At 43.6% G+C, this 14,860-nt stretch overlaps 1 protein-coding gene across 1 annotated transcript; it reads left to right on the top strand.

Annotated features, from left to right (window-relative positions):
* Nucleotides 1–4,531: 4,531 nt before the first annotated feature.
* On the top strand, nt 4,532–5,479 carry LOC142829685 (olfactory receptor 52M1-like). Its single transcript, XM_075930860.1, has one exon. The coding sequence runs from the start codon at nt 4,532–4,534 to the stop codon at nt 5,477–5,479; it is 948 nt and encodes a 315-aa protein (XP_075786975.1).
* Nucleotides 5,480–14,860: the final 9,381 nt, after the last annotated feature.

Genomic DNA, 14,860 nt, shown 5'->3' with positions numbered 1-14,860 from the left:
GGCATGGCATTCTCTGCTCCAAAGCAGCACCCTGGCACCCCCACATCTGCAATATTGTTATAATTCTTGTGTGTTTTATACATGGCGTATCATGCAAAGTATCAATGGAAAGGATATGTTTTGCTAAATATGATGAACCTATTTGCATACATGTACCAGTATTTGAAAGTCGTTTGCTCCTAGATAATACCCACAAGGAGCTTAAATGTAATTTTACCAGTACATTGTAGATGTACCAGTCAAGGAAATGGCTCATTATGGAACACAATAGACCCTAGAAGACACTTCACACCATGTGATCTGTGCTGGGGGATTTTGCTAGGAAAAATGAAGCTCCCACCACACAGCTGAAGCTATAATAGAGGAAACAACAGCCTCACTTGGTGGAAGAAAACATTGTCTTCACTCTGCGTTTGTAAGCAACAAGTAGCCAGAGGCAGTTTTATTACGAGCTGCAGCAAGGGAAAAACTGGTTCATACGGGGGGGGGGGGGGAGGCGGGGGAGAAGCCCCCCTGTGAGGCAGATCTTTGAATACAAACAATTATGAAACAGTTTATATACTGTCCATTAGATATAATAACAATAACAATTAGTCTCCTTCCCATTACAAACACCAATGGCTAACAGTTATTTAGTTCCACCCAGATGCTCCTTATCTCAAGGTCTCTGCCAGAGTCAGCGTTCTATCCTTATCTCCGTATGGAGACAAGAGGCGAAGGCAGCGTCTAATTACAGATCTCGCGTTGTCAGACCACAGACTTAGCCTGACTCTTGCTCTCTTGTTAACAAGACCAAGATGGCTGCACACAAATTCCCTTATTCCCTTTTCCTGCCTCCACACAAAGTTCTGGGTTCCCCTCTGTCATCTGTCCCTAGATCTCTCTGTCTACAATCGACACAGCCTCCCTGGGCATCTACAGGGAATAAGATATGTGGAGATGGAGGCATTATCTTGTGTTTACTTACGCATCAACCATACGCAGATTAGCCAATTCCCCTCTGACTCAGCAGCGAGCTCAAGAGATCACTTCTCCCTTTGGGAAGGACTCTTAATTATTGTTTACTCTTAAAATTGAATCGATACTATATTATACCGATAGGTTTCTCCACAGTCTATTTACATCCAAAGGCTGCTTCTCCCCTTGACACTAAGCGCACCCCACTGGGAGATAATAGAACTATATTATAAGTTGTTCAAACCCCTAAGTAATTTCTCGGCGTGGGATGTTGCCGCAGATGCTGGAGCAAGAGAGGTGCGGGATACAACTGTCTGAAGGGGGTTCCCAGGTAAAAAGCTTCCCTCTCAGAATTCCCCAGTACCCATCTCTTGCTGGGAGCGGCATAGGCGTGATGGCACAGAGACTAGGTCTGTTTTCCTTTCTGCTCTGCACAGCCACGAAACACCACACCTTCCTTACTACTTCTGATGAATTTGCTCCAGGTTCATGAGGCAAAATGTCCCACTTGGCAGTTTCTCCATTGGGCTGATGGCTTCCAAACCAGAGGAGGCTGCATGCCAGTGGCTTATGCTTTTATATATGTGCCACGCAAGGCCACATTCTGAAGACGCGGCCCAGACATTGCTGTCTGAGGCAAATCTCTCTTCAGTGTAAGCACTGAGGAAAAACCTCAGGAGCCAGCCGTGTGATAATGCACAGAGTCTGTTACCTCCTTCTCTTGCATTTGAGGGCTCTGGTGGTTTCATGTGCTGAAAAGCATGGCGGGGCTAGGGACAAAGGAACAATGAGAAGACTTTTTCAACATGGGCATCTTGCCTCTAAGCTGTTAGGTCCGAAAACTTCAAAAAAAATAGTTAAGTAGAAACTGGGCCTCGGAAATTACAGCCCGAATGCTTGATGTTTGGGGTGCTTGTAAGCAACAGAAAATGAGTTGTCCATGTAGAAGGTGTCAGAGCACCTTACCCAAGTCAATGCCACCAGCATCAAGTACAATGACAAATTCATTTGTGAACCCCATTCAGGTAAGCTCATTCCTCCTATAATGTTTCAGGCAAGGAGCTGCACAGGAGAAATATGGATTCTGTAAATAAAACTTGTATCAGTGTTACATGTTCAAACTTTCAATGGAACTCGATGTTCCCTTCTTCACGTGTTGTGAGATACAATAAATACACAAGGGCTCCGTTTTGCGCAGGTAGTGGGGGGAGCAGCCATGCACTCTGGGACGTGGCTAGCTTTTCATCCCGTTCCTCAAGGGACGTGAGGAGAAAGTGCTTCCATTCCGTGCCTGCCTTTCACATCTGGCTGGTGAAGGTAAAAAGTGGAAACTAGCTCAAATTACAAAGGATGAATAGAAGCAAAAACCACAAGTATGCAGGAGCAAGATTAGAAAGGTAAAGGCCCAGAATGAGCTCAAACTAGCTAGCGACATAGAGGAAAACAAGAAGACATTCTATAAATATATTAGAAGCAAGAGGAAGACCAAGGACAGGGTAGGCCCGCAGCTCAGTGATGAGGGAGAAACAAAAACAGGAAACTTGGAAATGGCAAAAGTGCTTAATGATTTCTTTGTTTCGGTGTTCACCAAGAAGTCTGATGATGAAGGAATGTCTAACATAGTGCATACTAGTGGGAATGGGGCAGGCTTAGAAGATAAAATTTTTAAAGGTCCATCTAGCCCAGTAATCTGTCTGCCGACAGCGGTCAACCCTAGGGACCCTGGAGGGGATGGACCGAAGACAGTGACCAAGCCATTTGTCTTGTGCCATCCCTCTCCAGCCTTCCACAAACTTTGGGCAGGGACACCACTCCTACCCCCTGGCTAGTACCACTCCATGGACCCAACCTCCATCACTTTATCTCACTTCTCTTTAAACTCTGTTCTAGTTCTAGCCTTCACAGCCTCCTGCAGCAAGGAGTTCCACAGGTTGACTCTTTGCTTTGTGAAGAACAATTTTTTGTTATTAGTTTGAAGCCTGCTACCCATTCCTTTCCTTTGGTGTCCTCTAGTCCTTCTATTATGGGAACTAATGAAGAACTTTTCTTGATTCACCCTCTCCACCCCACTCATGCTTTTATAGACCTCTATCCTATCCCCCCTCAGTCTCCTCTTTTCTAAGCTGAGAAGTCCCAGTCTCTTTAGCCTCTCTTCATATGGGACCTGTTCCCAACCCCTGATCATTTTAGTTGCCCTCCCCTCTCCCACCCAATCTCTCTTCCCCTCTCCCACCTCCTTTTCCTAGTCTCCCTGAGTTTTGTTCAATAAAGAGAGATTATATTTTGGAACACAATTGTCCTTTATTTTGTACATCAGGAAGGGGGGCTAGGGAAGGGTACGTGGAAGGAGGTGAGGGAGGAATGGGGTACGAGCCCCCGATGGGGAGGACTGGGCTGGCTCTGCGGGCTTCTGGGGGTGGAAGCTCTCCTGAAGCCCCCCAATTGCCCCCTCTCCCCAGATGGCAGCCTGCGGCAAGTGCAGCCGGTCTGATGGCCGAGTGCTGTGATGTGCCCAGTGTGGGCACTCCGGGCACTCCAAGCCAGGACTGCTTTGCAAGCGGGGCACCCCTGAGAACTGTCTGTCCGGGGTGGGGGTCGGGTCCCTTTAAGCACAGCCCTCGGCTAGCCTGAGGCAGCAGATCCAGGCTCTAAGTCCTCATCTGATGCCCTGCCGGCACTGCTTCCAGCCATCCTTAACCCCAGTTCGGGGTCCACTTAATGTGGACATGCTAGATTGAATTAGCAAAATGCTAATTCGAACTAGTTTTTTAGTCTGGATGCGTTAGTTCTAATTAGCTTAGTTCAAATTAACTAATTCGAACTAAGTTAGTTCAAATTAGCGCTGTAGTGTAGACATACCCTTTGAAACCTTTTTTTAAAATGAATTTTGGTTTTGTTTTGGTTGTTTTTCTGCTTGTTGCCATTTGTCCGTGTGTTGGTAAAGATACTTTCAAACATTACGCGCATTGTAAGTGATGTACAACACTAATACAATAATACAGCAGTAAAACAATGAAACAGCAATAAAAAACAGCAACTTTGTTTTACCCAGTAGCCAAGTTTAAATCGACCGACAGTGATTTCTAGCTGATTGCTAACATCATTGTCCGTATATGGGAGATTGAGGGGTAGTTGACAAGTCCCTTGTTTATAAAGCACTTTTCTTTTTCTTTTCTTTTTTTATGCTTCGGGAGTCCCTTTGCCATATACTGGCATTTTCTGGTAGGAGTGTGGCGTGATATAAAGGTTTCCCACACAAGCATGTGTGGGAATTGTTATGCGTGGAACACCATCATATTTGGAATTGGCATTAGTCGCGTCAGTGGTTCATGGTTCATTTCTCAGAATAATGAAAATGTCAGTTTGCTGAGTGCAAAGAGTGCCCTGTCGACCTCACCCATGAGAAAAATGTCCATTCACGCACTGTCTCATATTTATATTTTCTCCACACCCAGGTTTTTGTACGGGGGCCATCACCTTAGGTCCTGGGCACAAACAGAAAGTCAGGAGAACATACGGTACCTGCCGAAGACAACTTTTCTCTTTCAGAGTTGGGCTCTTTCTCCCCTGCTCCATGTCCAACTCCAACACCACTGACTTTACCAACCCTTCCGTCTTCATCCTGCTGGGCATTTCTGGCCTGGAGGCAGCCCATGTCTGGATCTCCATCCCCTTCTGCGCCACATACATTGTAGCCATCTTGGGGAACGTTACCATCCTTTTCATTGTGAAGAGGGAGCCGAGTCTCCATGGGCCCATGTACTATTTGCTCTGCATGCTGGCCATCACTGACCTGGGCCTGTGTAACTCTATCCTGCCCAAATCGCTGAGCATCTTCTGGTTCAATTCCAGGGAGATCTATTTCAATGCCTGCCTTGCCCAAATATATTTAATTAACTGCTTTGCAGTCATGGAGTCTGGGATCTTCGTGGCCATGGCTTTTGATCGCTACGTGGCCATCTGTGAGCCCCTGAGACATTCCACCATCCTGACCAACCGTGTGGTGGCCAAGATCGGCCTGACCGTGGCACTGCGTGGCAGCATGATTGTGCTTCCGTATCTCCTCCTGGCCCAGCAATGGCCATATTGCAGAACCAACATCATTGCCCATTCATACTGCAAGCACATATCTGTGGTGTCCCTGGCCTGCGCCGACATCCGTGTCAGTAGTTACTACAGCCTGACCGTGACAGTCTTTGTGACTGGTCTGGATGTGTTTTTTATCTCAGTGTCCTATAGCCAGATTCTCAGGGCCATCTTCAGCCTCCGCTCAAAGGATGCCCGGCTCAAAACCTTTGGGACCTGCAGCTCCCACCTCTGTGCCATCTTAATCTGTTATATCCCAGACGTCTTCTCCACTGTCATGCACCGGTTTGGTAGCAATGTGCCCCTGTATGTCCTCATTCTTTTTGCTACTGTGTGCCTTGTGGTGCCCCCCATGCTACACCCCATTATCTATGGGATGAGGACCAAGAAAATACGGGAGAGTTTGCTCTGGATTTTCACTCATAACAGACCCTAAAGTTTCCTCCTGGTGGAAACTCTTAGACCGAACTCCACTCATGAGAAGGTTCTGGACCATCCTTCCTGAAGCAAGTGGGTGGAGGAGAGGAAGAAGAGACTTGTCTAGCAGAGAGATGGAGGTCTCTTGTGAAGGGAGATGTAATTCACAGAGCATAACTCTTCGGCCAGACACCTAACACAAGGCAAAGCAGACTTAAGCACCAGGCCACTTCCAAATATCTTCACATCACCTCCACAATCCCAATGCAGGCCCCATCAAGAGGAGCTTAGTCTGCCATCCCTACTGCAAAAGACAGGGACAGGAAAGGAAAACCAGCAACTAAACACATGCGAACGTTCACAGAGCAGGTCAAGGACACCATGGGTTTTGAGAAAACCAGACTTTCTCTGCACAAGGTGTGGTATAATCATAGAATCATAGAATCATAGGACTGGAAGGGACCTCGAGAGGTCATCGAGTCCAGCCCCCCGCCCTCAAGGCAGGATCAAGCTCCGTCTACACCATCCCTGACAGATGTCTATCTAACCTGTTCTTAAATATCTCCAGAGAGGGAGATTCCACCACCTCCCTTGGCAATTTATTCCAATATTTGACCACCCTGACAGTTAGGAATTTTTTCCTAATGTCCAATCTAAACCTCCCCTGCTGCACTTTAAGCCCATTACTCCTTGTCCTGTCCTCAGAAACCAAGAGGAACAAATTTTCTCCTTCCTCCTTGTGACACCCTTTTAGATATTTGAAAGCCGCTATCATGTCCCCCCTTAATCTTCTTTTTTCCAAACTAAACAAGCCCAGTTCATGAAGCCTGGCTTCATAGGTCATGTTCTCTAAACCTTTAATCATTCTTGTCGCTCTTCTCTGTACCCTTTCCAATTTCTCCACATCTTTCTTGAAATGTGGCACCCAGAACTGGACACAGTACTCCAGCTGAGGCCTAACTAGTGCAGAGTAGAGCGGTAATGAAAACACCTAGTAGTGTTGATAAGAAAAACACTGGCGTTATTGTTCAGTCTCATGATGTAATGTTTGTTTCCAATGGTAAATCGTATAGCAAATAACCTGATACTGTTGGTAACTTCTATGAAAATGCATAATGATTTTTTTGGGGAAAAACCTTTTGGAACATGCCAGGAGGAGTAAAAGAAAAGCTTTATGGGGATACCGCTTCTCAACTCACACCTGTAAACAGGTACTAAGCTTGCCTGAGTCAGGATACCATCATAGAATCATAGGACTGGAAGGGACCTCGAGAGGTCATCGAGTCCAGTCCCCCGCCCACAAGGCAGAACCAAGCTCCGTCTACACCATCCCTGACAGATGTCTATCTAACCTGTTCTTAAATATCTCCAGAGAGGGAGATTCCACCACCTCCCTTGGCAATTTATTCCAATATTTGACCACCCTGACAGTTAGGAATTTTTTCCTAATGTCCTATCTAAACCTTTCCTGCTGCACTTTAAGCCCATTACTCCTTGTCCTGTCCTCAGAAACCAAGAGGAACAAATTTTCTCCTTCCTCCTTGTGACACCCTTTTAGATATTTGAAAACAGCTATCATGTCCCCCCTTAATCTTCTTTTTTCCAAACTAAACAACCCCAGTTCATGAAGCCTGGCTTCATAGGTAATTAAGGAAATCGTATAGGTAATTAAGGAAATCGTATGCAAACACTTGGAAAGTAATAAAGTGATAGGGAATAGCCAGCATGGGTTTGTGAAGAACAAGTCATGCCAAACTAATCTGATAGCTTTCTTTGAAAAGATAACGGGCCTTGTGGATAAGGGAGAAGCGGTGGATGTCATATACCTAGACTTTAGTAAGGCATTTGATACGGTCTCGCATGATATTCTTATTGATAAACTAGGCAAATATAACTTAGATAGGGCCACGATAAGGTGGGTGCATAATTGGCTGGATAACCGTAGTCAGAGAGTTGTTGTTAACGGTTCTAAATCCTGCTGGAAAGGGATAACAAGTGGAGTTCCTCAAGGGTCTGTTTTGGGACCCGTACTATTCAATATCTTCATCAATGATGTAGATATTGGGATAGAGAGTACTCTTATTAAGTTTGCAGATGATACCAAACTGGGTGGGGTTGCGACTTCTTTGGAGGATAGGGACATAATTCAAAATGACCTTAGCAAGTTAGAGAAATGGTCAGAGGTAAACAGGATGAGGTTTAATAAAGAGAAATGCAAAGTGCTCCACTTAGGAAGGAACAATCAGTTCCATACATACAAGATGGGAAGCGACTGTCTAGGAAGGAGCATGGCGGAAAGGGATCTAGGGGTCATAGTGGACCACAAGTTGAATATGAGTCAACAGTGTGATGCTGTTGCAAAAAAAGCAAATATGATTCTAGGTTGTATCAACAGGTGTGTTGTAAGCAAAACTCGTGAAGTCATTCTGCCGCTCTATTCTGCACTAGTTAGGCCTCAGCTGGAGTACTGTGTCCAGTTCTGGGCGCCACATTTCAAGAAAGATGTGGAGAAATTGGAAAGGGTACAGAGAAGAGCGACAAGAATGATTAAAGGTTTAGAGAACATGACCTATGAAGCCAGGCTTCATGAACTGGGCTTGTTTAGTTTGGAAAAAAGAAGATTAAGGGGGGACATGATAGCGGTTTTCAAATATCTAAAAGGGTGTCACAAGGAGGAAGGAGAAAATTTGTTCCTCTTGGTTTCTGAGGACAGGACAAGGAGTAATGGGCTTAAAGTGCAGCAGGGGAGGTTTAGATTGGACATTAGGAAAAAATTCCTAACTGTCAGGGTGGTCAAATATTGGAATAAATTGCCAAGGGAGGTGGTGGAATCTCCCTCTCTGGAGATATTTAAGAACAGGTTAGATAGACATCTGTCAGGGATGGTGTAGACGGAGCTTGATCCTGCCTTGAGGGCGGGGGGCTGGACTTGATGACCTCTCGAGGTCCCTTCCAGTCCTATTATTCTATGATTCTATGATTCTATGATAGGTCATGTTCTCTAGACCTTTAATCATTCTTGTCGCTCTTCTCTGTACCCTTTCCAATTTCTCCACATCTTTCTTGAAATGTGGCACCCAGAACTGGACACAGTACTCCAGCTGAGGCCTAACTAGTGCAGTATAGAGCGGCAGAATCATACATCTGGTCTGCTGTGATGAGCGGGAGACTGAGGGAGTCTGTGCATGGCAGTTGTGAATATTTATCATCACTTGGAAAAGCATGATGGCTAACGATACTATGCACATGCAAAATGATGTTTCCTAATGACACATACAAGGAACCCTTGCTGTTAGGTTTAAAAGTTTTATCCTTTTTATATTTATATTTTAGGTTTAATGATGAAAGCAATGTAGCAATGTAGTTTAATGATGTAGCAATAATATAGTAACGTAAGGTAACATATTAACTCCCATTTAATATTCTATTAAACTAAGTCCTTTCAATTAAATGCATATTCCTTCAATTTAAAGTTTAGTAAGTTGAGTAATTGTTTCCTTGTTTTAAAGTGTAGTGAGTAAAGAGATAGAGTTTTGGTATTGTGTCTGTGTTAATGAAACTAGAGGAATGTTGAAGGCCAATGCCTTAATTGTTTGATTTACAATGCCTTTTTGCTTTGCCCAATGAAGATATTGATTTTATGCTCTTCCTCGAGACTCCATGTAAAAGATTGTTTATGTGTGAAAGTGGTATGTATGTGTCGAGATAAAGGTGCGAAAGTTATTGCTCAGAACCGGATGGCCGAAGAAGGAGGGGTGAGCGTGGGTGAAGACAGACTGTGAAAGACAGACTGCGAAGAGACATATCAGCATCAGAAAAAACCATCAGTGCATAGCCATGGTCAGGGATTGGCAGAATTGATGGCTCTAAAGGTGGAGGGGGGGGGCACCCCTGAAAACAACTGATTAAATCCAGGACAGGATGAGCCTTTCAAGATGTTTTGGGAATGAATGTCAACATCAGAGGATAACAGTAACAGGTCACAGACTGACACAGTGAAATCCATAAAGGAGAGGATTATAAAAGCAGGGTGCCTTGCTATGGGACTTTGGGTTCGTCTTGCCACCAACTCCAGGGGAGCTTCGGATCGATCGACTGACAAAGGCCCTGCTCTCCCTCTGTGTTCAATCTGGCTGGCTACTAGATTGATACAGAATCTGGAATGGTAACTATGACATCGACTAGCGGGACTGTGTATACATGGTGTTTGTGTGTGCGAGTGACTGAAAAGCATATGTAACTGTTGTATTCTCAATAAATGCTGCCTTTTCCCCTGTAAAAGATCTTGTGTGCTTCATTTAAACATAAGATTGCTCCCTTTTGAGATCTCTAGACTGAGCTAAAATATGTGATAAAAGGTGCACAGAGCTCTGAAAGAACACATGAGGATAACACTACAATGTTTTGTAACCCTTTGCAGTTAACTAAATGGAGATATACTTATCTTATAGAACTGGAAGGGACCTTGAGAAGTCATCAAGTCCAGTCCCCTTCACTCATAGTAAGACCAAGTATCATCCCTGAGGGATTTAGCCCAGCTTGCTCAATGGCCCCTTCAAGGAATGAATTCACAACCCTGGGTTTATCAGCCCAATGCTCAAACCATTGAGCTATTCACACTATGGTCCAAGGCTATTATACCGCCTCCATCCCATTGTTTCACTATATTAATGAGTAACACTCCTTCAAGAAAGTAACAGGGCAGGTATGGCATTCTCTGCTCCAAAGCATCACCCTGGCACCCCCACATCTGCAATATTGTTATAATTCTTGTGTGTTTTATACATGGCGTATCATGCAAAGTATCACTGGAAAGGATATGAGTTTTTAAATATGATGAACCTTTTGCATGCATGTACCATATTTGAAAGTCGTTTGCTCCTAGTTAACGCCCACAAAGAGCTTAAATGTAATTTTACCAGTACATTGTGGATGCACCAGTCAAGGAAATGGCTCATTATGGAACACAATAGGCCTTAGAAGACACTTCACACCATGTGATCTGTGCTGGGGGATTTTGCTAGGAAAAATGAGGCTCCTACCACACAGCAGAAGCTATAATAGAGGAAGCAACAGCCTCACTTGGTGTAACTTTTCTGTAACTGGACGTCACAGATTGCTGCAGTGGCACAGGAGCCAAGCAAACTGAGCTGTAAACAGGGGAGTTTGAGTTGGAGTTTGTAAAGGGAGTTTGGATTGTGGGACTTGTTTGGAGTTTGTTTTTGCTGTGGAGAGGGTGTTTTGGTTTGTTTTTGTGTTCACCGGACTAATAGGATTTTGGTCAGAAAGTAGATAAAACACAGAGGCATTAGTGGCCATGGCCCAAGTAGTAGAGAACACAAGGAGGATGATTGGATGTGGTAGCTGCGGTAAGTACATGATTCTGGAGGGGGTACCTGAAAGGAGTTTTGTTTGCATGAAGTGCCGCCTGATAGAGCTGATGGAAGAAAAGATCCGAGAACTGGAGATGCAGGTGGAAACTCTGGTCAAGTTTAAAAGGGGGTTTGATAAGATAATGGGGCAAAGGCATGACGTGGCTGAAGGGGAAAGCTTAGTTGAGCCAGATATGCAGATGGAAGCAGGATCAAGGGCCTCAGAGGGGGGACTGCTGGGCGAAGAAAATGGACAGTGGAAGCATGTGACTCAGAGGACCAGGCAGAGGAAAAGATGGGTCAGTGAAGGAAAAATAGAGCTCAAGAACAGGTATGTGGAGCTGGAAAATGTAGAAGGGGTACAGCAGGTAGATAATGAGGATGGAAGGGTAAGGAAGAAGAGAAGAGTGGCTAGTCCCATAGATAAAGGGGAAGACTTAATGGAGATAACACCAATAATGAGCATTAGGATTACAAGGGAAAATAGGAATGGCAAGGACTTGCAGCCAGAGGTAGCTAGAGATAGACCAGAGAATTGCACTATCACTAGGAAAAGGCAGGTCTATGTGATTGGGGATTCCTTATTGAGAAGAATAGATAGGCCTGTAACCAGAGCTGATCCAGAGAATAGAAGGGTATGCTGTCTGCCAGGTGCTAAGATAAGAGATGTGGAAATTAGGTTGAAGAGAATTATTAAGGGAGCAGGAAGGAATCCATTGATCATCCTTCATGTAGGAACAAATGATACGGCTAGATTCTCGCTGGAACAAATTAAGAGAGACTATGCTAGGCTGGGGAGGATGCTAAAGGAAATTGAGGCTCAGGTGATCTTTAGTGGGATTCTGCCTGTTCCTAGAGAAGGGCAACTAAGATGTGACAGGATTATGATGATCAATAGATACCTTAGGCAGTGGTGCTATAAGGAGGGCTTTGGGATGTATGGTCACTGGGAGGCATTTATGGACAGAGGACTGTTCTCTAGAGATGGACTTCACCTAAGTAGGGAGGGAAATAGACTTCTAGGATGGAGGCTGGCTCAACTTATTAAGAGAGCTTTAAACTAGGAATTTGGGGGAGACGGTTGGGAGATGCCCAGGTAATCTCTACGCAAGATTTTAACACCGAGAGGGAGGAAAACGAAGTAAGAAAGGATATATCTGGGGTTAGGAGAATGAACATGAGGAAGGGTGGGGTGGATACTAGTCTAATAGGTCATATTGGAGGTATAACGTCTGTGCCAAATTGGGTAAAGAATGTGAATGAGGCCAAACAGCAAAAATTAAGATGTTTGTACACCAATGCGAGGAGCCTAGGTAACAAAAAGGAGGAACTAGAGCTATTGGTCCAGGAAGTGAAACCGGATATTATAGGAATAACAGAAACATGGTGGAATACTAGGCATGACTGGAGTACAGGTATTGAAGGGTATGTGCTGTTTAGGAAAGACAGAAATAAGGGTAAAGGTGGTGGAGTCACATTGTATATCAAAGATGAGGTAGATTGTAAAGAAATAAAAAGTGATGGAATGGAGAAGACAGAGTCCGTTTGGGCAAAAATCACATTGGGGAAGAAAACTATCAGATCCTCCCCTGGGATAGTGCTTGGGGTGTGTTATAGACCACCAGGATCCAATTTGGATATGGATAGAGACCTCTTTAATGTTTTTAATGAAGTAAATACTCATGGAAACTGTGTAATCATGGGAGATTTCAACTTTCCAGATATAGATTGGAGAACAAGTGCTAGTAATAATAATAGGGCTCAGATTTTCCTAGATGTGATAGCTGATGAATTCCTGCATCAAGTAGTTGCTGAACCAACAAGGGAGGGATGCTATTTTAGATTTGGTTTTGGTGAGTAGTGAGGACCTCATAGATGAAATGGTTGTAGGAGACAACCTTGGCTCAAGTGATCATGAGCTAATTCAGTTTAAATTAAATGGAAGGATAAACAAAAATAAATCTGAGACTAGGGTTTTTGATTTTAAAAGGGCTAACTTTAGTAAATTAAGGAAATTAGTTAGGGAAGTTGATTGGACTAAAGAAATTATGGATCTTAAAGTGGAGGAGGCCTGGAATTATTTTAAGTTAAAGTTGCAGAAGCTGTCAGAAGCCTGTATCCTTAGAAAAGGGAAAAAAATTATAGGCAGGTGTGTTAGACCAAGCTGGATGAGCAAGCATCTCAGAGAGGTGATTAAGAAAAAGCAGAAAGCATATAAGGAGTGGAAAATGGGAGGGATCAGTAAAGAAAGCTACCTTATTGAGGTTAGAGCATATAGGGATAAAGTGAGAAAGGCTAAAAGTCAGGTAGAGTTGGACCTTGCAAAGGGAATTAAAACCGATAGTAAAAAGTTTTATAGCCATATAAATAGGAAAAAAACAACAACAAAAAAAGAAGAAGTAGGACCACTAATTACTAAGGATGGAGTGGAGGTTAAGGATAATCTAGGAATGGCCCAATATTTGAACAAATACTTTGCTTCAGTCTTTAATGAGGCTAATGAAGAGCTTAGGGATAATGGTAGCATAACAAATGGGACTAAGGATGTGGAGGTAGATATTACCATATTCGAGGTAAAAGTCAAACTTGAACAGCTTAATGGGAGTAAATCGGGGGGCCCAGATAATCTTCATCCAAGAATATTAAAGGAACTGGCACATGAACTTGCAAGTCCATTAGCAAAATTTTTTAATAAATCTCTAAGCTCAGGGGTTGTACCATTTGACTGGAGAATTGCTAATATAGTTCCGATTTTTAAGAAAGGGGAAAAAAGCGACCCGGGTAACTATAGGCCTGTTAGTTTGACATCTGTAGTATGTAAGATCCTGGAAAAAATTTTGAAGGAGAAAGTAGTTAGAGACATTGAGGCTAATGGCAATTGGGACAAATTACAACATGGTTTTACAAAAGGTAGATCGTGCCAAACCAACCTGATCTCCTTTTTTGAGAAAGTAACAGATTTTTTAGATAAAGGAAATGCAGTGGATCTAATCTACCTCGACTTTAGTAAGGCATTTGAGACAGTACCACATGGGGAATTATTGGTTAAATTGGAAAAGATAGGGATTAATATAAAAGTTGAGAGGTGGATAAGCAACTGGTTAAAGGGGAGACTACAGCGGGTCATATTGAAAGGTGAACTGTCAGGTTGGAGGAAGGTTAATAGCGGAGTTGTTCAGGGATCAGTTTTGGGGCCAATTTTATTGAATCTTTTTATTGCTGATCTTGGCACCAAAAGTGGAAGTGTCCTAATAAAATTTGCGGATGACACAAAGTTGGGAGCTATTGCCAATTCAGAAAAGGATCGGGATATCATACAGGAAGATCTGGATGATCTTGTAAATTGGAGTGATAGCAATAGGATGAAATTTAATAGTGAGAAGTGTAAGGTTATGCATTTAGGGATAAGGTTATGCATTTAGGGATAATAACAAGAATTTTAGTTATAAACTGGGGACACATCAGTTGGGAGTAACAGAGGAGGAGAAGGACCTCGGAGTCCTGGTTGATTATAGAATGACTATGAGCCGCCATTGTGACATGGCCGTGAAAAAGGCTACGATCTTGGGATGTATTAGGCGAGGTATTTCCAGTAGGGATAAGGAGGTGTTAGTGCCATTATACAAGGCATTGGTGAGACCCCATTTGGAATACTGTGTGCAGTTCTGGTCTCCCATGTTTAAGAAGGATGAATTCAAACTGGAACAGGTACAAAGAAGGGCCACTAGGATGATCCGAGGAATGGAAAACCTGTCTTATGGAAGGAGACTCAAGGAGCTTGGCTTGTTTACTTTAACCAAAAGAAGGCTGAGGGGAGACATGATTGCACTTTTTAAATATATTAGAGGGATAAATACCGGGGAAGGAGAGGAATTATTTAAGTTTAATACCAATGTGGACACAAGAACAAATGGATATAAGCTGGCTAGTAGGAAGTTTAGACTTGAGATTAGATGAAGGTTTCTAACCATTAGAGGAGTGAGGTTCTGGAACAGCCTTCCAAGGGAAGTAGTGGGGGCAAAAGATCT

This window comes from Pelodiscus sinensis, chromosome 1 (genome assembly GCF_049634645.1).
Source record: "Pelodiscus sinensis isolate JC-2024 chromosome 1, ASM4963464v1, whole genome shotgun sequence".
NCBI classification, from domain to species: Eukaryota; Metazoa; Chordata; order Testudines; family Trionychidae; genus Pelodiscus; species Pelodiscus sinensis.
Note: the sequence above shows the minus strand (reverse complement) of the source record. Positions and strands in the feature narration are given on the sequence as shown.